We start from the raw sequence: 21,116 nt of genomic DNA, 5'->3' as shown, positions 1-21,116 counted from the left end.
GGCGTGGTACTTATTTAAAATCATTATAATGATGCAATAAATTTTGTATATCCATTAATCATAAGTAAAACCTCATTACGGACATCGTATGAAATTTACCGGAATTACACCCATTTCCGTGAGTAACTTTATGTCAAACACAACATTTATTAATTGTACAAAAATAATCTTTTGAAGTGTACCCTTGTTACCAACATTTTACTGCGCAAACATACAAAATTAACTGACACAAGTATGTTTATATAGCTAATTGGTCTTTTCGTTGTCTTGCTGTGACTGTGATTTTAACATGCATCATGTGTATCGTCGCTGTCAACTCTGGGCAAGTCTGGCACTTCAGATTCATCATAGTTGCATTATGTAATCTAGTGGGAAGACATTTTACAATTCAGAGGCGTTGTTAGAACTAAATTGGATAGTTATATATATGGTAACACTGAATGGCAATACACAGCCTGTTGAATTATCGGCAACATGCTTCGTAGCCATTATGATGACAACAAACATTATAATAACACGTCATTTTATAAACTCCATGTGCTTTTTTAACAATATAAATATCCCACAAGTCCTACTGCGGCAAAAGTTAAACAGTCGGGATAATTCGGCCTGTTACATTCTCAGAAACTGAAAGTAGTCGACATTTTCCGAATGAGAATGAGTTACTTCCCTTATGTTATTTTGGCAAAACGGAATCGATTTTTTTTTATGCTTACAGAAATGTCATTTAACAAGAGAAATTGTCTCCTGTGCAGGTGGCAGGAGATTTTATCAAATATCGGGAGACTCCAACGGAATCCGGGAGGGTTGACAGGTCTGGAGTAGCCCATTAAGTGGTGACAGCGGGTTTCCTCTCTCAATATCTGTGTGGTCCTTAACCATATGTCTGATGCCATATAATCATATATAAAATGTGTTTGAGTGCGTCGTTAAATAAAACATTTCCTTCCTTCATTCTGATTTTGAAATATTAAAAAGAATTAATGTGGGATTTTTCTAGGGATGGTATGCAACTTTAAAAAAAAAGAGCACTGAGAGAGGGTGGGTAGAGAAGAGAAAGAGGGGTTGAGAGAGAGAGAGATGAGGGAGACAGGGTGAGATAGAGAAGAGAGAGGGAGAGAGAGAGGAGAGAGAGGGAGAGAGAGAGAGAGAGAGAGAGGAGAGAGAGAGAGAGAGAGAGGAGAGAGAGAGAGGGGAGAGAGAGGGGAGAGAGAGGGGAGAGAGAGAGAGAGAGAGAGAGAGAGAGAGAGAGAGAGAGAGAGAGAGAGAGAGAGAGAGAGAGAGAGGGGGGAGAGAGAGAGAGAGAGAGAGAGGGAGAGAGAGAGAGAGAGAGAGAGAGAGAGAGAGAGAGAGAGAGAGAGAGAGAGAGAGAGAGAGAGAGAGAGAGAGAGAGTTTTTAAGTGTACATTTCCCCCACTAAAAAGAAAATAAATTCATTATATTCATCCATTTTTACCTTCAGGGAGTGTACATGTATGTGCCCTCCCAGCACCACCCCTTGAATCTGCAGCTAGAATTGATTGTTTAACAGTATGTCAGCACAAACAAACCCTATAACTATTAGATGCCAGGCAAAGATGAAATATTATAGACAAATTGTTGAACATTATTCTTTTGAGTAAAGCAATGTAATTGTAGTGTTGTTCATAGGTACACGGATGTATTAGTGAGATTTTGTTTCTATTATGTGACCATTCCAAACATTTATAGCAAAAAAAAACCTAATATTACAGGTTGTAATTATTACATGCTAGGTGTCTTGAATTTGGTTTTGGTCAATTTGAATTGTCATAGATATTATTAGCTACCATTACTAATTTAGAGATTCATAGTACAGTTCCTGATCATAAATAACCTCAGGTAGTCTTGGATTTGACTGATTATGAAGTGTGATTGGAGATTGCATTTATATTAATTAACATAATTAATAAATTCATATTTAATATACTGTACGTACTCGTGACTTTAATGATGACCGGTGGTGGAGGTCACATGTCATTAATTATCATAATAAATTCACATTTAGTATACTTTAGGTAGTCCGGACTTCAATGCTGACCGATGGTGGAGTGTAAGTGGTGGACGTCGCTCTAGACAGTGTGGAGCTGTGTTCACTGGACCAAGTTTTCACTATGGCAGCAGTGGGGAAAGAACGCTGGTTACCACAGAACTCGATCTTAGACGTGTAAGGTAAGAAAGCCGTAATATCAAATCACAATAAAAAGGAATATTTGTTTAAATTACACCCAAATTAAAAAAAAATTCAGGGGGTGTAGTTACATTTAATCACCTTTCATTTCATTTGTCACCAAAAAAAACACCCTTTAAAAATGGCTTGTAGAAAATGATAAAATAGACATTATGCCCCATGGTTATTTGTTTACTGTGTATTTCAGCACATTCCAGTTAAAATGATAAAATAGACATTATGCCCCATGGTTATTTGTTTACTGTGTATTTCAGCACAGTCCATTTAGAATAATAAAATAGACATTGTGACCCATCTGTATTTCTTTACTGTGTGTTTAAGCACGGTCCAGTTCTAATGATAAAATAGACATTGTGACCCATGTGTATTTGTTTGCTGTGTATTTCAGCACAGTCCAGTTCTAATGATAAAATAGACATTGTGCCCCATCTGTATTTGTTTCCTGTGTATTTCAGCACGGTCCAGTTCTAATGATAAAATAGACATTGTGCTCCATCTGTATTTGTTTACTGTGTATTTCAGCACAGTCCATTTAGAATAATAAAATAGACATTGTGACTCATGTGTATTTCTTTACTGTGTGTTTAAGCACGGTCCAGTTCTAATGATAAAATAGACATTGTGCCCCATCTGTATTTGTTTACTGTGTATTTCAGGACGGTCCAGTTCTAATGATAAAATAGACATTGTGCCCCATCTGTATTTGTTTACTGTGTATTTCAGGACGGTCCAGTTCTAATGATAAAATAGACATTGTGACTCATGTGTATTTGTTTACTGTGTATTTCAGCACGGTTCATTTCTAATGATAAAATAGACATTGTGCCCCATCTGTATTTGTTTGCTGTGTATTTCAGCACAGTCCAGTTCTAATGATAAAATAGACACTGTGCCCCATGTGTAATTGTTTGCTCAGCAATCCAGTTCTAATGATAAAATAGACAATCTGTAATAGACGGTCCAGTTCTAATGATAAAATAGACATTGTGCCCCATCTGTATTTGTTTCTGTGTATTTCAGCACGGTCCAGTTCTAATGATAAAATAGACATTGGTCACGGTCCAGTTCTAATGATAAAATAGACATTGTGACCCATGTGTATTTGTTTACTGTGTATTTCAGCACGGTCCAGTTCTAATGATAAAATAGACATTGTGCCCCATAGACATTGTGCCCCATCTGTATTTGTTTGCTGTGTATTTCAGCACGGTCCAGTTCTAATGATAAAATAGACACTGTGCCCCATGTGTAATTGTTTGCTGTGTATTTCAGCACAGTCCAGTTCTAATGATAAAATAGACACTGTGCCCCATCTGTATTTGTTTGCTGTGTATTTCAGCACAGTCCAGTTCTAATGATAAAATAGACATTGTGCCCCATCTGTATTTGTTTCCTGTGTAATTAAGCACGGTCCAGTTCTAATGATAAAATAGACATTGTGCCCCATCTGTATTTGTTTACTGTGTATTTCAGCACGGTCCAGTTCTAATGATAAAATAGACATTATGCCCCATCTGTATTTGTTTACTGTGTATTTCAGTACAGTCTAGTTCTAATGATAAAATAGACATTGTGCCCCATCTGTATTTGTTTACTGTGTATTTCAGCACGGTCCAGTTCTAATGATAAAATAGACATTTTGCCCCATCTGTATTTGTTTACTGTGTATTTCAGCACGGTCCAGTTCTAATGATAAAATAGACATTTTGCCCATTGTGTATGTGTTTCCTGTGTTTTTCAGCATGGTCCAGTTCTACCTGAAGCTCGGTTGTTACCCCGAGGTCGACCCGTCATCACCAGTGTTTCTTCAGTACTCGATCAACGGCGGTGTGGCGTGGCACACGATTGAACAGTTTGACTTCAACGAGAACAGCAACAAACCACAGTACGTGGTGCTGCACCTCCCCCCACCGGCCCGCACCAACTCCACACAGATCCGGTGGTGGCAGCCATCGCATGACGGAACATACACCGAGGACTGGGCTATAGATCAGGTTTAAAAAAAAAAAAAAATTAATTCATTAAATTCTCCCATCTTTAAAAAACTTTAAAAAAAAATCATCTGATATTAACCATTACACATGTGTAACTACATATATTTACAATACTTAAACTCCAAGTTCTGTGTTTAACTACATATATTTATAATACTTAAACTCCATGTTCTGTGTTTAAGAAAAACAAGCTTCGTAAATTGTGACTGTGTGTTTAATGCTGACTGTGTAAACTGCTGTCTGTGTGTTTAATGCTGACTGTGTAAACTGCTGTCTGTGTGTTTAATGCTGTATGTGTAAACTGCTGTCTGTGTGTTGTCAGATCTACATTGGAGGTGACGTGTATGGAGAGCAGATGCTGCAGGATGACCCGACCTCGCCACGCGACACATCATGGCTCATGTACCCCGGTGGAACCGTGCAGAAAGTTTGTCAGTACAACATCGAAGCACTTCACTTTAATGGTAGGTTGTCAGTACAACACCGAGGCACTTCACTTTAATGGTAGGTAGTAGTCAGTACAACACCGAGGCACTTCACTTTAATGGTAGGTTGTCAGTACAACACCGAGACACTTCACTTTAATGGTAGGCAGTCAGTACAACATCGAGGCACTTCACTTTAATGGTAGGTTGTCAGTACAACACCGAGGCACTTCACTTTAATGGTAGGCAGTCAGTACAACATCGAGGCACTTCACTTTAATGGTAGGCTGTCAGTACAACACCGAGGCACTTCACTTTAATGGTAGGCTGTCAGTACAATACCGAGGCACTTCACTTTAATGGTAGGTTGTCAGTACAACACCGAGGCACTTCACTTTAATGGTAGGTTGTCAGTACAACATCGAGGCACTTCACTTTAATGGTAGGCTGTCAGTACAACACCGAGGCACTTCACTTTAATGGTAGGTTGTCAGTACAACACCGAGGCACTTCACTTTAATGGTAGGCTGTCAGTACAACACCGAGGCACTTCACTTTAATGGTAGGCTGTCAGTACAACACCGAGGCACTTCACTTTAATGGTAGGTTGTCAGTACAACACCGAGGCACTTCACTTTAATGGTAGGCAGTCAGTACAACATCGAGACACTTCACTTTAATGGTAGGTTGTCAGTACAACACCGAGGCACTTCACTTTAATGGTAGGCAGTCAGTACAACATCGAGGCACGTCACTTTAATGGTAGGCAGTCAGTACAACACCGAGGCACTTCACTTTAATGGTAGGTACTCAGTACAACACTGAGGCACTTCACTTTAATGGTAGGTAGTCAGTACAACACCGAGGCACTTCACTTTAATGGTAGTCTGTAGTCAGTACAACACTGAGGCACTTCACTTTAATGGTAGGCAGTGGTACAACACTGAGGCACTTCACTTTAATGGTAGGCAATAGTACAACACCGAGCACTTCACTTTAATGGTAGGCAATACTACAACACCGAAGCACTTCACTTTAATGGTAGGCAATAGTACAACACCGAAGCACTTCACTTTAATGGTAGGCAGTGGTACAATACTGAGGCACTTCACTTTAATGGTAGGCAGTGGTACAACACTGAGGCACTTCACTTTAATGGTAGGCAGTGGTACAACACTGAGGCACTTCACTTTAATGGATGAGTGTGTTATACTATCTCAGTAGATCTCAGTATTATGAATGCTATAATCGGTTTGGTTTACTGAATATACTAGTCTACTAAATGTTGTGTTAATGAATATACCACTAAATGTTATTAAATAGTATTACATGATTGTGTATTTGCAGGAGATGAAAGCATGCGTTATGCCATCTCGGCTGATGTGGATGTGGTGGAAGGAAGTTATATTCAGTTCCATCTCTCCATGAGCTGTAACCAAAGCAGCACATGTTACAGTGAGCATACAGATTAGATTAGATAACTTATCGTATCTTAATTGGATGACGGTGGTGGTGGGTTGCAGTGGAGACAGCAGTTGCAGTGTTAATGTTTGTGTCTAGGTCCATTGCTCATAAGCTATAAGTCCTGAACCAAGAACCTTTGGTTTATAGTTGCACCTATAAATGTTCATCTCAGTGTATATTTTGTGTTTAATTTTAAGATTTTAATTTTTAATTAAAATACTTTAGTGTTTAGCTCAATGATCAGTTTTGATATTTAGGTCGATGTCTCACAAACTGTATGTGCTAAATCAACAACACTTAGTTTATAGTGGCATCTCTGTATGATTGGTTTAAAAAAAAAAAAACTTTAAATATGAAATTAAAATTTTAATATCTTTTTTAATTTAATTTTTAATTGAAATGCTACTTTAAAAAAATATACATACACATCTATGGATACGACTATAAGTGACATTGAATAATAAGTTTATGGTAGGCCCAACATATTGTTATAGGTATACTAGAACTGAATTAAACTGAATGTCTTATTTTCAGAGATGAATTTACAGTTTTCGCTGGACATGGGTAAGAGTTGGAGCCTGCTCCAGCCAGCGTGTCTCCCCTCCAACGTCGACTGCAGTTCATACTTCACGAGTTCCTTGTACTCATCGGACATCTACAGTGGCTGGAACAGAGTTACCGTTCCTTTACCGTACTACACCAGGTCAGAGATACATGTCAGGCATGGATCTAGGACTTTTAATAAGGGTCGGGGGGGGGGGGGGGGGGGGGGGCTAACAATAATGTAGGGGCAGGGCATAGCTCAGTGGTAAAGCGATCGCATCTAGGATCGATCCCCATTGGTGGGCCCATTGTGCCATTTCTCATTCCAGCCAGTGCACCGTGACTGGTATATCAAAGGCTGTGGTATGTGCCATCCTCTCTGTGGGATGGTGCATATATCAGACTTCTTGCTGCTGATCGAAAAGAGTAGCTCATTAAGTGGTGACAGCAGGTTTCCTCTCTAAATATCTGTGTGGTCCTTAGCCATATATTCGACGCCATGTAACCTTAAATAAAATGTGTTGAGTGCATCTTTAAATAAACCGTTTCCTAATATTAATGTAATGTAATTTGATGTTCTTGATTAACAAGACGCATCAGTTACTCTTACTGAAGATTACTTGATTTGTTTGTATTTTTTAACAATTACTAATCCAACAGAATGGTCTGAAGTTAAAGTGGGTTTTGTTTTGTTTAATGACACTACTGGAGCACATTGATTAATTAATTATTGGCTACTAGATGTGAATCAGTTAGTAATTCTGACATGTAGTCTTTAGGGGAAACCACATTAGCAGCAAAGTATCTTATATATGCAACTTTCCATAGACAAGACAGCACATACCACAACTTTTAATTTAAAAAACCTAATTTTATTATTATATATATTTTTTTTAATTTTGTTAACCCCAGAAACAAATTTGGTAGTGTCCAGATTCCACAGCCTTTAATATACCAGTTGTGGGGTACTCGCTGGGCATTAAAAAACCTATATAAGTCTGCCAAGGAGAGTCGATCCTTTAACCCAAGCACTTCAGGCCCGAAACCGATACAAATAATATTTAAATTGTTTGTTTTCAGGTCGAAGGCAACTCGTTTTCGGTGGGAACAGCCGGTGAACTTTCACAAGGCTGAGACCTGGGCGCTGGCTCACCTATACATCGGTGCAGAGTGTGACAAGATGTGTAACGGACATGGCAGATGTTTCCATGCCGACTGTATGTAAGTGGACATTGGTTCCTAAGTTTTGCCTGATTTTTCATTAAGAAAGTGGTACCGGGCTTGGTGGCGTCGTGGTTAAGCCATCGGACATAAGGCTGGTAGGTACAGGGTTCACAGCCCGGTACCGGCTCCCACCCAGCGAGTTTTAACGACTCAGTGGGTAGGTGTAAGGCCACTATACACTCTTTTCTCTCACTAACCACTAAAAATTAACAACTAACCCCCTGTCCTAGACAGACAACCCAGATAGCTGAGGTGTGTGCCCAGGACAGTGCACTTTAACCTTAATTAGATATAAGCACGAAAATAAGTTGAAATGAAATGCATCAAAAGAAAGTGGTTGGAAAATGGTTAACATGTTTTTCAGCTGATGGTTCCAAACCTTCAACCTGGTGTGTGCACTGGCGTGCTTATATATATTACATATATTTATTACCATGTGGTTAAAAATATCTTGGTACATCAAAGTGATATGTCCCACTACATTGTCAAGTGTGACATAACACTTCAATGTCATACGATGACATCATCAATTGGTGCACTACAAACTTACACAAGTTACAGGAATGTCAACCAAATGTAAGCCCAGACAGATTAAGATCAATTATAGGTAATAAATAGGATCTTAAACTTAGTGAGGGAAATGTCAGCCTGCAGGTGCAATAGCCTTACACTTCCCCATTGAGCCATTTATATATTCACTCTGGGTGAGAGCTGGTACTGGGATGTGAATCCAAAATCTACCAGACTAAAATCTAGTGACTTAAACACTGTGGGCCGAATTTATAAAGCATGTTTATATCTTATACACAATTTACAGGGCCGAATTTACAGTGCTTGTTTATGTTTTACACACATGCAACTACACGCATTTACAATTCTTTAAACACCTGCATTTAAGGGAAATGAATTCAGCACGTAATGTTTAAACACCTGTGTTTAAGGAAAATGGTCTTCGTAAATTCAGCCCATAATGTTTAAACACCTGCGTTTAAGAAAAACTTACTTCGTAAATTTGGCCTTACACCTTTGATGTCAGTATACATGTATACTCCATGGAATTTAACCTATTGTTAATGTTTTTAAATCTTCAGCTGTGATGTTAACTGGAATGGGTTCGACTGCACTGAGCCAATCACTCCTCTCCCTAGAAGCCTCGTTGAAGATTTCTCTCCTGACAACGTTGTTCCCGATAACTGGCTGAAAATTGTTGGAGGACACGTGACCAAGCCGTGCCAAGTGCTGGCCGCGGGTCATGCTCTTCATTTCTCAGAGGTAGAGGCAGAGTTCTTATAGATACCAATGTTATTAGACTTTTAAATCCCCCCCCCCCCAAAAAAAAGAAAGAAAATCAAATAGAGAAAAACAAAACAAGATATTATGTGACATGACATGATCGGCACCATAATTATGATATCATATGTAGTAGTGTGGGAATAAAGTGCTCCTACTGGCAGTAGCTAGTGAGAATTTCCCTGTTAGCTCAGTTGGTAGAGTGTTGGGGCCTAAATTACTAAACTCTCGCAACTTTGCAATCTCGCAGTGCAATGCTAAAAGACTTGCAAAGAGGATGCTTTGTTGTCTAGCAGAGCCTAAGAAACCTTTGTGAATTAGGCCTCAGGACTCTTGTACAGTGTAAAGATCTACATTGATATGCAAATAGAATGTCTAAACATCCTTCATAGACAGGTAGTTGTTATACACAGTGTCCTTTTAACCAATTTCAGTTGTTTATAAATACGGTGGACTCTGTCCAAACCAGCATTTGTATAATCCAGATTTCTGTGTAAACCAGCTTGATGTCAAGAGTCCCATTCAGTGAAAATAATGGGTAAAATCTGTCTAATCCAGCATTCTGTGTATACCGGAACATTTTGTCAGTTCCACTTGAATCTGGTTTAGACTAGAGTCCACTATGTAAATAATAGACCTCACAATTAACTTTTTTTAGGGCTGCAACAGACTGTTAGTGTCACGTGATCTAGACCTTTCGTCAGCCATGTTGATCCAGTTCCACTTCCTGTTTGGGTGCACCTCATTTCCTGTCCAGCGTGACCAGAGTGTCCTAGTGGACTATTCGACAGACGGCGGCATTAGGTGGATCCCTCTCATGGAACTCTACTACAACCTCTACAGAACACCAACGTACGTTCATATATTTTGTTATTGATCTGTAAATGTTGATTTTCAGTTATGAGGAAGATGGAGATTGGGTGGGGGGGAAGAGAGAGAGAGGGTGGGGGGGAGAGAGAGAGAGAGAGAGAGAGAGAGAGAGAGAGAGAGAGAGAGAGAGAGAGAGAGAGAGAGATAGAGAGAGAGATAGAGAGAGAGATAGATAGATAGATAGATAGATAGATAGATAGATAGATAGAGAGATAGATAGAGAGATAGATAGATAGAGAGATAGATAGAGAGAGAGATAGAGAGATAGATAGAGAGATAGATAGAGAGAGAGATAGATAGATAGATAGATAGATAGATAGATAGATAGATAGATAGATAGAGAGATAGATAGAGAGATAGATAGAGAGATAGATAGAGAGATAGATAGAGAGAGAGATAGAGAGATAGATAGAGAGATAGATAGATAGATAGATAGATAGATAGAAAGAGAGAGAGAGAACAGGGGAGGGAGGGATGACGAAAAGACAGAAAGAGAAGAGAACAGGAAGGGAATAAACCTGTTGCCACCATACTGGCTACTCCTTCCAAAAAGCAGCAAGGGATCATTATGTGCACTTTCTTATAGAAAATACAGTTCATATCACAACCTTTAATATTTAAACCTATATTTAAGCACCAGTCACACGTGTATGTTTTTCTAGGTTTCTGAGCATAAAGCTTCCACCTGAAGCCAAGACGAAGTCTACGAGAGTGCGATGGTGGCAACCACAGCATCCAGGTCCTCGACTGGGCGACTGGGTCATCGACAACATCAGGATCAACGGCGATGAACAAAATCCATCATCCGTCCGCAGCAACTTCACTGGCACTTTTGACACTGATGACTTCCCTACAACAAATAACATAGAAATTCACAAATACTGTGGTTCAGAAAGTGCAGCAGTTGGCACCACACGGAACGGAGAATCTTCCACTCTGGTTTCCCGAGAAGTGAGTCTTGAGGACGGTTATGTGCTGCAGTTTACCATCAACGTCGGCTGCGGCGTGTCAGCGAATGCCTCCATCCCGCCCGTGCATCTGGCATACTCCACTGACCATGGGGTCACGTGGCGTGACCTCCAGTCCCAGTGTTTGCCTGGAGACCCGCAATGTCACAGGGGACCGCAGATGTCGACAGTTTACTATGGGAATCCTGACGGACACTGGCAAAGAGTTGTCATACCTCTAAATGGTCTGCCCGTATCAAAGTAAGCATGTCATGGTTTTGAGTTTCTCATAGTTTTTTTGTATGGTCTTTATTTCTTTTCTTGAAGATTTCATTGTTTAACTAATGAAATAGTAATTGTACACTAAAAGATTGTAAGTATATGAATCAGACTTTTGTTGGTTTTTTATTATTCTAAAGTGTGTATAAACTGTTGACTTCATTGATTGTTTCTAAGTTTTGCCTTTACCATAGTTTGACACCCAATACCCGATGTATGTTTCATGCTGGGGTGTCACTAAACATTCATAGATTCATTCATTGATGGTTTCTAAGTTTTGCCTTTACCATAGTTTGACACCCAATACCCAATGTATGTTTCGTGCTGGGGTGTCACTAAACATTCATAGATTCATTCATTGATGGTTTCTAAGTTTTGCCTTTACCATAGTTTGACACCCAATACCCGATGTATGTTTCGTGCTGGGGTGTCACTAAACATTCATAGATTCATTCATTGATGGTTTCTAAGTTTTGCCTTTACCATAGTTTGACACCCAATACCCGATGTATGTTTCGTGCTGGGGTGTCACTAAACATTCATAGATTCATTCATTGATGGTTTCTAAGTTTTGCCTTTACCATAGTTTGACACCCAATACCCGATGTATGTTTCGTGCTGGGGTGTCACTAAACATTCATAGATTCATTCATTGATGGTTTCTAAGTTTTGCCTTTACCATAGTTTGACACCCAATACCCGATGTATGTTTCGTGCTGGGGTGTCACTAAACATTCATAGATTCATTCATTGATGGTTTCTAAGTTTTGCCTTTACCATAGTTTGACACCCAATACCCGATGTATGTTTCGTGCTGGGGTGTCACTAAACATTCATAGATTCATTCATTGATTGTTTCTAAGTTTTGCCTTTACCATAGTTTGACACTCAATACCCGATGTATGTTTCGTGCTGGGGTGTCACTAAACATTCATAGATTCATTCATTGATTGTTTCTAAGTTTTGCCTTTACCATAGTTTGACACCCAATACCCGATGTATGTTTCGTGCTGGGGTGTCACTAAACATTCATAGATTCATTCATTGATGGTTTCTAAGTTTTGCCTTTACCATAGTTTGACACCCAATACCCGATGTATGTTTCGTGCTGGGGTGTCACTAAACATTCATAGATTCATTCATTGATGGTTTCTAAGTTTTGCCTTTACCATAGTTTGACACCCAATACCCGATGTATGTTTCGTGCTGGGGTGTCACTAAACATTCATAGATTCATTCATTGATGGTTTCTAAGTTTTGCCATTACCATAGTTTGACACCCAATACCCGATGTATGTTTCGTGCTGGGGTGTCACTAAACATTCATAGATTCATTCATTGATGGTTTCTAAGTTTTGCCTTTACCATAGTTTGACACCCAATACCCGATGTATGTTTCGTGCTGGGGTGTCACTAAACATTCATAGATTCATTCATTGATGGTTTCTAAGTTTTGCCTTTACCATAGTTTGACACCCAATACCCGATGTATGTTTCGTGCTGGGGTGTCACTAAACATTCATAGATTCATTCATTGATGGTTTCTAAGTTTTGCCTTTACCATAGTTTGACACTCAATACCCGATGTATGTTTCGTGCTGGGGTGTCACTAAACATTCATAGATTCATTCATTGATTGTTTCTAAGTTTTGCCTTTACCATAGTTTGACACCCAATACCCGATGTATGTTTCGTGCTGGGGTGTCACTAAACATTCATAGATTCATTCATTGATGGTTTCTAAGTTTTGCCTTTACCATAGTTTGACACCCAATACCCGATGTATGTTTCGTGCTGGGGTGTCACTAAACATTCATAGATTCATTCATTGATGGTTTCTAAGTTTTGCCTTTACCATAGTTTGACACCCAATACCCGATGTATGTTTCGTGCTGGGGTGTCACTAAACATTCATAGATTCATTCATTGATGGTTTCTAAGTTTTGCCTTTACCATAGTTTGACACCCAATACCCGATGTATGTTTCGTGCTGGGGTGTCACTAAACATTCATAGATTCATTCATTGATGGTTTCTAAGTTTTGCCTTGACCATAGTTTGACACCCAATACCCGATGTATGTTTCGTGCTGGGGTGTCACTAAACATTCATAGATTCATTCATTGATGGTTTCTAAGTTTTGCCTTGACCATAGTTTGACACCCAATACCCGATGTATGTTTCGTGCTGGGGTGTCACTAAACATTCATAGATTCATTCATTGATGTCTATTTTAAGGTAGATTACAGTAAAACAGAATTATTATTCTAAGACTTGTATGAACTGCATGGTAGCTAAGAGAAATAATTTTTATTTGCAATATATTTGGAATTTACTTATTTACCAGGACCTCTAAAATACAGATAATTCATTCATTAAAAATCATGACATAATAAAAAAAATGTCTTCTCATATACAGTAACTGTTGTAAAATTGCTTCGTTATGTTACATGTATGTGAAGTATATCTACATGATTTATACATTGATAAATTCCATCCAAACGAAAATGATAAAACCCAAACAATTATTAAATAACAAGATGTCCACACTGATAACAGAAAACATTATATTACAGTATCACTCGTTTCCGGTGGCAACAGAAGCCAGGAGAGGTGTTGGCAATTCACCGCTGGGCGATCAGAGATCTGTACATTGGACCAGCCTGTGTGGAGTTCTGTCATGGACACGGCTACTGCCACTACCCACGATGCATCTGTGATGTCAACTATGAAGGGGACTGGTGTCACCTGCCTAACAATTTAACCGTCTTGGTGAGAGATTGTGGTATACGGTACCTGTCTATAAAGACCAGTCATTTAAAAGAAGGTGGTTCTTATCAACATGTTGAAATATCTGTAGTGTTTTGTATTTAAATCTGTCTATGGGAAAGTGTATATAAAAGATCCCTCACTGCATTAGCATTAGAACAGAACAGAACAGAACAGAACAAATCTTTCTTTCGCTCAAGGCCACCAACCGGTAGCATCACAGGATTATCTATACACATACATCAAGATTGCAAGAGTCATATCGCTATAGTATAAATATGAACATAAATAGATAGAAATTTTAAAAATCAATAACAGAAAATCAAGCAAAATAAAATAGGTTTTCAGGAGGAAAAGTTACTATTTATAATATTAATAAATTCACACAGTTACTGACACATTTGCAGTTGAAGAGTTCTTTCATTTTGATCACATTAGGTTTCACAAAATAATATTTGTTTAGCAGTCCCATTGACACATCTTTGAGCTTATTGCATATACATGTAAGTAGATAATGAAATTCATCTCTGATATCATCTATATTACATAATGTACATGTCAGTCAACGTAGTCCCCTCACGTGAAATGCTGGAGTCAAAGAATCGCAACCTCTTGGTTAACACATTTTGTGATTTTTTTTATCACAACTAGTGCCTCACGACTGGTATATCAAAGGCTACGTGCTGTCCTGTGTGAGAACATGTATATAAAAGATCCTTTGCTGCTAATGGTAATAATTACAGTTGAGATGTGACTGGAGCTTGTTGTGTTTCTTGGTATCATGATGTAATGGTACGGAAGTTGTAGTGCCAGTGAGCCTTACACATTACATGTTGAGATGTGACTGGAGCTTGTTGTGTTTCTTGGTATCATGATGTAATGGTACGGAAGTTGTAGTGCCAGTGATGATAATAATTACAGTTGAGATGTGACTGGAGCTTGTTGTGTTTCTTGGTATCATGATGTAATGGTACGGAAGTTGTAGTGCCAGTGATAATAATTACAGTTGAGATGTGACTGGAGCTTGTTGTGTTTCTTGGTATCATGATGTAATGGTACGGAAGTTGTAGTGCCAGTGATAATAATTACAGTTGAGATGTGACTGGAGCTTGTTGTGTTTCTTGGTATCATGATGTAATGGTACGGAAGTTGTAGTGCCAGTGATAATAATTACAGTTGAGATGTGACTGGAGCTTGTTGTGTTTCTTGGTATCATGATGTAATGGTACGGAAGTTGTAGTGCCAGTGATAATAATTACAGTTGAGATGTGACTGGAGCTTGTTGTGTTTCTTGGTATCATGATGTAATGGTACGGAAGTTGTAGTGCCAGTGATAATAATTACAGTTGAGATGTGACTGGAGCTTGTTGTGTTTCTTGGTATCATGATGTAATGGTACGGAAGTTGTAGTGCCAGTGATAATAATTACAGTTGAGATGTGACTGGAGCTTGTTGTGTTTCTTGGTATCATGATGTAATGGTACGGAAGTTGTAGTGCCAGTGATAATAATTACAGTTGAGATGTGACTGGAGCTTGTTGTGTTTCTTGGTATCATGATGTAATGGTACGGAAGTTGTAGTGCCAGTGATAATAATTACAGTTGAGATGTGACTGGAGCTTGTTGTGTTTCTTGGTATCATGATGTAATGGTACGGAAGTTGTAGTGCCAGTGATAATAATTACAGTTGAGATGTGACTGGAGCTTGTTGTGTTTCTTGGTATCATGATGTAATGGTACGGAAGTTGTAGTGCCAGTGATAATAATTACAGTTGAGATGTGACTGGAGCTTGTTGTGTTTCTTGGTATCATGATGTAATGGTACGGAAGTTGTAGTGCCAGTGATAATAATTACAGTTGAGATGTGACTGGAGCTTGTTGTGTTTCTTGGTATCATGATGTAATGGTACGGAAGTTGTAGTGCCAGTGATAATAATTACAGTTGAGATGTGACTGGAGCTTGTTGTGTTTCTTGGTATCATGATGTAATGGTACGGAAGTTGTAGTGCCAGTGATAATAATTACAGTTGAGATGTGACTGGAGCTTGTTGTGTTTCTTGGTATCATGATGTAATGGTACGGAAGTTGTAGTGCCAGTGATAATAATTACAGTTGAGATGTGACTGGAGCTTGTTGTGTTTCTTGGTATCATGATGTAATGGTACGGAAGTTGTAGTGCCAGTGATAATAATTACAGTTGAGATGTGACTGGAGCTTGTTGTGTTTCTTGGTATCATGATGTAATGGTACGGAAGTTGTAGTGCCAGTGATAATAATTACAGTTGAGATGTGACTGGAGCTTGTTGTGTTTCTTGGTATCATGATGTAATGGTACGGAAGTTGTAGTGCCAGTGATAATAATTACAGTTGAGATGTGACTGGAGCTTGTTGTGTTTCTTGGTATCATGATGTAATGGTACGGAAGTTGTAGTGCCAGTGATAATAATTACAGTTGAGATGTGACTGGAGCTTGTTGTGTTTCTTGGTATCATGATGTAATGGTACGGAAGTTGTAGTGCCAGTGATAATAATTACAGTTGAGATGTGACTGGAGCTTGTTGTGTTTCTTGGTATCATGATGTAATGGTACGGAAGTTGTAGTGCCAGTGATAATAATTACAGTTGAGATGTGACTGGAGCTTGTTGTGTTTCTTGGTATCATGATGTAATGGTACGGAAGTTGTAGTGCCAGTGATAATAATTACAGTTGAGATGTGACTGGAGCTTGTTGTGTTTCTTGGTATCATGATGTAATGGTACGGAAGTTGTAGTGCCAGTGATAATAATTACAGTTGAGATGTGACTGGAGCTTGTTGTGTTTCTTGGTATCATGATGTAATGGTACGGAAGTTGTAGTGCCAGTGATAATAATTACAGTTGAGATGTGACTGGAGCTTGTTGTGTTTCTTGGTATCATGATGTAATGGTACGGAAGTTGTAGTGCCAGTGATAATAATTACAGTTGAGATGTGACTGGAGCTTGTTGTGTTTCTTGGTATCATGATGTAATGGTACGGAAGTTGTAGTGCCAGTGATAATAATTACAGTTGAGATGTGACTGGAGCTTGTTGTGTTTCTTGGTATCATGATGTAATGGTACGGAAGTTGTAGTGCCAGTGATAATAATTACAGTTGAGATGTGACTGGAGCTTGTTGTGTTTCTTGGTATCATGATGTAATGGTACGGAAGTTGTAGTGCCAGTGATAATAATTACAGTTGAGATGTGACTGGAGCTTGTTGTGTTTCTTGGTATCATGATGTAATGGTACGGAAGTTGTAGTGCCAGTGATAATAATTACAGTTGAGATGTGACTGGAGCTTGTTGTGTTTCTTGGTATCATGATGTAATGGTACGGAAGTTGTAGTGCCAGTGATAATAATTACAGTTGAGATGTGACTGGAGCTTGTTGTGTTTCTTGGTATCATGATGTAATGGTACGGAAGTTGTAGTGCCAGTGATAATAATTACAGTTGAGATGTGACTGGAGCTTGTTGTGTTTCTTGGTATCATGATGTAATGGTACGGAAGTTGTAGTGCCAGTGATAATAATTACAGTTGAGATGTGACTGGAGCTTGTTGTGTTTCTTGGTATCATGATGTAATGGTACGGAAGTTGTAGTGCCAGTGATAATAATTACAGTTGAGATGTGACTGGAGCTTGTTGTGTTTCTTGGTATCATGATGTAATGGTACGGAAGTTGTAGTGCCAGTGATAATAATTACAGTTGAGATGTGACTGGAGCTTGTTGTGTTTCTTGGTATCATGATGTAATGGTACGGAAGTTGTAGTGCCAGTGATAATAATTACAGTTGAGATGTGACTGGAGCTTGTTGTGTTTCTTGGTATCATGATGTAATGGTACGGAAGTTGTAGTGCCAGTGATAATAATTACAGTTGAGATGTGACTGGAGCTTGTTGTGTTTCTTGGTATCATGATGTAATGGTACGGAAGTTGTAGTGCCAGTGATAATAATTACAGTTGAGATGTGACTGGAGCTTGTTGTGTTTCTTGGTATCATGATGTAATGGTACGGAAGTTGTAGTGCCAGTGATAATAATTACAGTTGAGATGTGACTGGAGCTTGTTGTGTTTCTTGGTATCATGATGTAATGGTACGGAAGTTGTAGTGCCAGTGATAATAATTACAGTTGAGATGTGACTGGAGCTTGTTGTGTTTCTTGGTATCATGATGTAATGGTACGGAAGTTGTAGTGCCAGTGATAATAATTACAGTTGAGATGTGACTGGAGCTTGTTGTGTTTCTTGGTATCATGATGTAATGGTACGGAAGTTGTAGTGCCAGTGATAATAATTACAGTTGAGATGTGACTGGAGCTTGTTGTGTTTCTTGGTATCATGATGTAATGGTACGGAAGTTGTAGTGCCAGTGATAATAATTACAGTTGAGATGTGACTGGAGCTTGTTGTGTTTCTTGGTATCATGATGTAATGGTACGGAAGTTGTAGTGCCAGTGATAATAATTACAGTTGAGATGTGACTGGAGCTTGTTGTGTTTCTTGGTATCATGATGTAATGGTACGGAAGTTGTAGTGCCAGTGATAATAATTACAGTTGAGATGTGACTGGAGCTTGTTGTGTTTCTTGGTATCATGATGTAATGGTACGGAAGTTGTAGTGCCAGTGATAATAATTACAGTTGAGATGTGACTGGAGCTTGTTGTGTTTCTTGGTATCATGATGTAATGGTACGGAAGTTGTAGTGCCAGTGATAATAATTACAGTTGAGATGTGACTGGAGCTTGTTGTGTTTCTTGGTATCATGATGTAATGGTACGGAAGTTGTAGTGCCAGTGATAATAATTACAGTTGAGATGTGACTGGAGCTTGTTGTGTTTCTTGGTATCATGATGTAATGGTACGGAAGTTGTAGTGCCAGTGATAATAATTACAGTTGAGATGTGACTGGAGCTTGTTGTGTTTCTTGGTATCATGATGTAATGGTACGGAAGTTGTAGTGCCAGTGATAATAATTACAGTTGAGATGTGACTGGAGCTTGTTGTGTTTCTTGGTATCATGATGTAATGGTACGGAAGTTGTAGTGCCAGTGATAATAATTACAGTTGAGATGTGACTGGAGCTTGTTGTGTTTCTTGGTATCATGATGTAATGGTACGGAAGTTGTAGTGCCAGTGATAATAATTACAGTTGAGATGTGACTGGAGCTTGTTGTGTTTCTTGGTATCATGATGTAATGGTACGGAAGTTGTAGTGCCAGTGATAATAATTACAGTTGAGATGTGACTGGAGCTTGTTGTGTTTCTTGGTATCATGATGTAATGGTACGGAAGTTGTAGTGCCAGTGATAATAATTACAGTTGAGATGTGACTGGAGCTTGTTGTGTTTCTTGGTATCATGATGTAATGGTACGGAAGTTGTAGTGCCAGTGATAATAATTACAGTTGAGATGTGACTGGAGCTTGTTGTGTTTCTTGGTATCATGATGTAATGGTACGGAAGTTGTAGTGCCAGTGATAATAATTACAGTTGAGATGTGACTGGAGCTTGTTGTGTTTCTTGGTATCATGATGTAATGGTACGGAAGTTGTAGTGCCAGTGATAATAATTACAGTTGAGATGTGACTGGAGCTTGTTGTGTTTCTTGGTATCATGATGTAATGGTACGGAAGTTGTAGTGCCAGTGATAATAATTACAGTTGAGATGTGACTGGAGCTTGTTGTGTTTCTTGGTATCATGATGTAATGGTACGGAAGTTGTAGTGCCAGTGATAATAATTACAGTTGAGATGTGACTGGAGCTTGTTGTGTTTCTTGGTATCATGATGTAATGGTACGGAAGTTGTAGTGCCAGTGATAATAATTACAGTTGAGATGTGACTGGAGCTTGTTGTGTTTCTTGGTATCATGATGTAATGGTACGGAAGTTGTAGTGCCAGTGATAATAATTACAGTTGAGATGTGACTGGAGCTTGTTGTGTTTCTTGGTATCATGATGTAATGGTACGGAAGTTGTAGTGCCAGTGATAATAATTACAGTTGAGATGTGACTGGAGCTTGTTGTGTTTCTTGGTATCATGATGTAATGGTACGGAAGTTGTAGTGCCAGTGATAATAATTACAGTTGAGATGTGACTGGAGCTTGTTGTGTTTCTTGGTATCATGATGTAATGGTACGGAAGTTGTAGTGCCAGTGATAATAATTACAGTTGAGATGTGACTGGAGCTTGTTGTGTTTCTTGGTATCATGATGTAATGGTACGGAAGTTGTAGTGCCAGTGATAATAATTACAGTTGAGATGTGACTGGAGCTTGTTGTGTTTCTTGGTATCATGATGTAATGGTACGGAAGTTGTAGTGCCAGTGATAATAATTACAGTTGAGATGTGACTGGAGCTTGTTGTGTTTCTTGGTATCATGATGTAATGGTACGGAAGTTGTAGTGCCAGTGATAATAATTACAGTTGAGATGTGACTGGAGCTTGTTGTGTTTCTTGGTATCATGATGTAATGGTACGGAAGTTGTAGTGCCAGTGATAATAATTACAGTTGAGATGTGACTGGAGCTTGTTGTGTTTCTTGGTATCATGATGTAATGGTACGGAAGTTGTAGTGCCAGTGATAATAATTACAGTTGAGATGTGACTGGAGCTTGTTGTGTTTCTTGGTATCATGATGTAATGGTACGGAAGTTGTAGTGCCAGTGATAATAATTACAGTTGAGATGTGACTGGAGCTTGTTGTGTTTCTTGGTATCATGATGTAATGGTACGGAAGTTGTAGTGCCAGTGATAATAATTACAGTTGAGATGTGACTGGAGCTTGTTGTGTTTCTTGGTATCATGATGTAATGGTACGGAAGTTGTAGTGCCAGTGATAATAATTACAGTTGAGATGTGACTGGAGCTTGTTGTGTTTCTTGGTATCATGATGTAATGGTACGGAAGTTGTAGTGCCAGTGATAATAATTACAGTTGAGATGTGACTGGAGCTTGTTGTGTTTCTTGGTATCATGATGTAATGGTACGGAAGTTGTAGTGCCAGTGATAATAATTACAGTTGAGATGTGACTGGAGCTTGTTGTGTTTCTTGGTATCATGATGTAATGGTACGGAAGTTGT

General features: G+C 38.9%; 1 protein-coding gene across 1 annotated transcript in view; it reads left to right on the top strand.

Moving 5' to 3' along the window:
- Positions 1–21,116, top strand: part of LOC121368895 (reelin-like) — a 78,790-nt gene that overhangs the window by 47,162 nt on the left and 10,512 nt on the right. The window contains exons 38-47 of the mRNA XM_041493652.1: positions 2,037–2,190; positions 3,951–4,203; positions 4,526–4,667; positions 5,976–6,083; positions 6,627–6,795; positions 7,716–7,856; positions 8,951–9,131; positions 9,808–10,001; positions 10,682–11,227; positions 13,821–14,029. Of these exons, the coding sequence (XP_041349586.1) occupies positions 2,037–2,190; positions 3,951–4,203; positions 4,526–4,667; positions 5,976–6,083; positions 6,627–6,795; positions 7,716–7,856; positions 8,951–9,131; positions 9,808–10,001; positions 10,682–11,227; positions 13,821–14,029 (2,097 nt within the window). The remainder of the gene's footprint in view (positions 1–2,036; positions 2,191–3,950; positions 4,204–4,525; positions 4,668–5,975; positions 6,084–6,626; positions 6,796–7,715; positions 7,857–8,950; positions 9,132–9,807; positions 10,002–10,681; positions 11,228–13,820; positions 14,030–21,116) is intronic.

Source organism: Gigantopelta aegis, chromosome 3 (assembly GCF_016097555.1).
Source record: "Gigantopelta aegis isolate Gae_Host chromosome 3, Gae_host_genome, whole genome shotgun sequence".
Taxonomy (NCBI): Eukaryota; Metazoa; Mollusca; class Gastropoda; order Neomphalida; family Peltospiridae; genus Gigantopelta; species Gigantopelta aegis.
The sequence above is the reverse complement of the archived record's forward strand: the minus strand, read 5'-3'. Positions and strand labels throughout refer to the sequence as shown.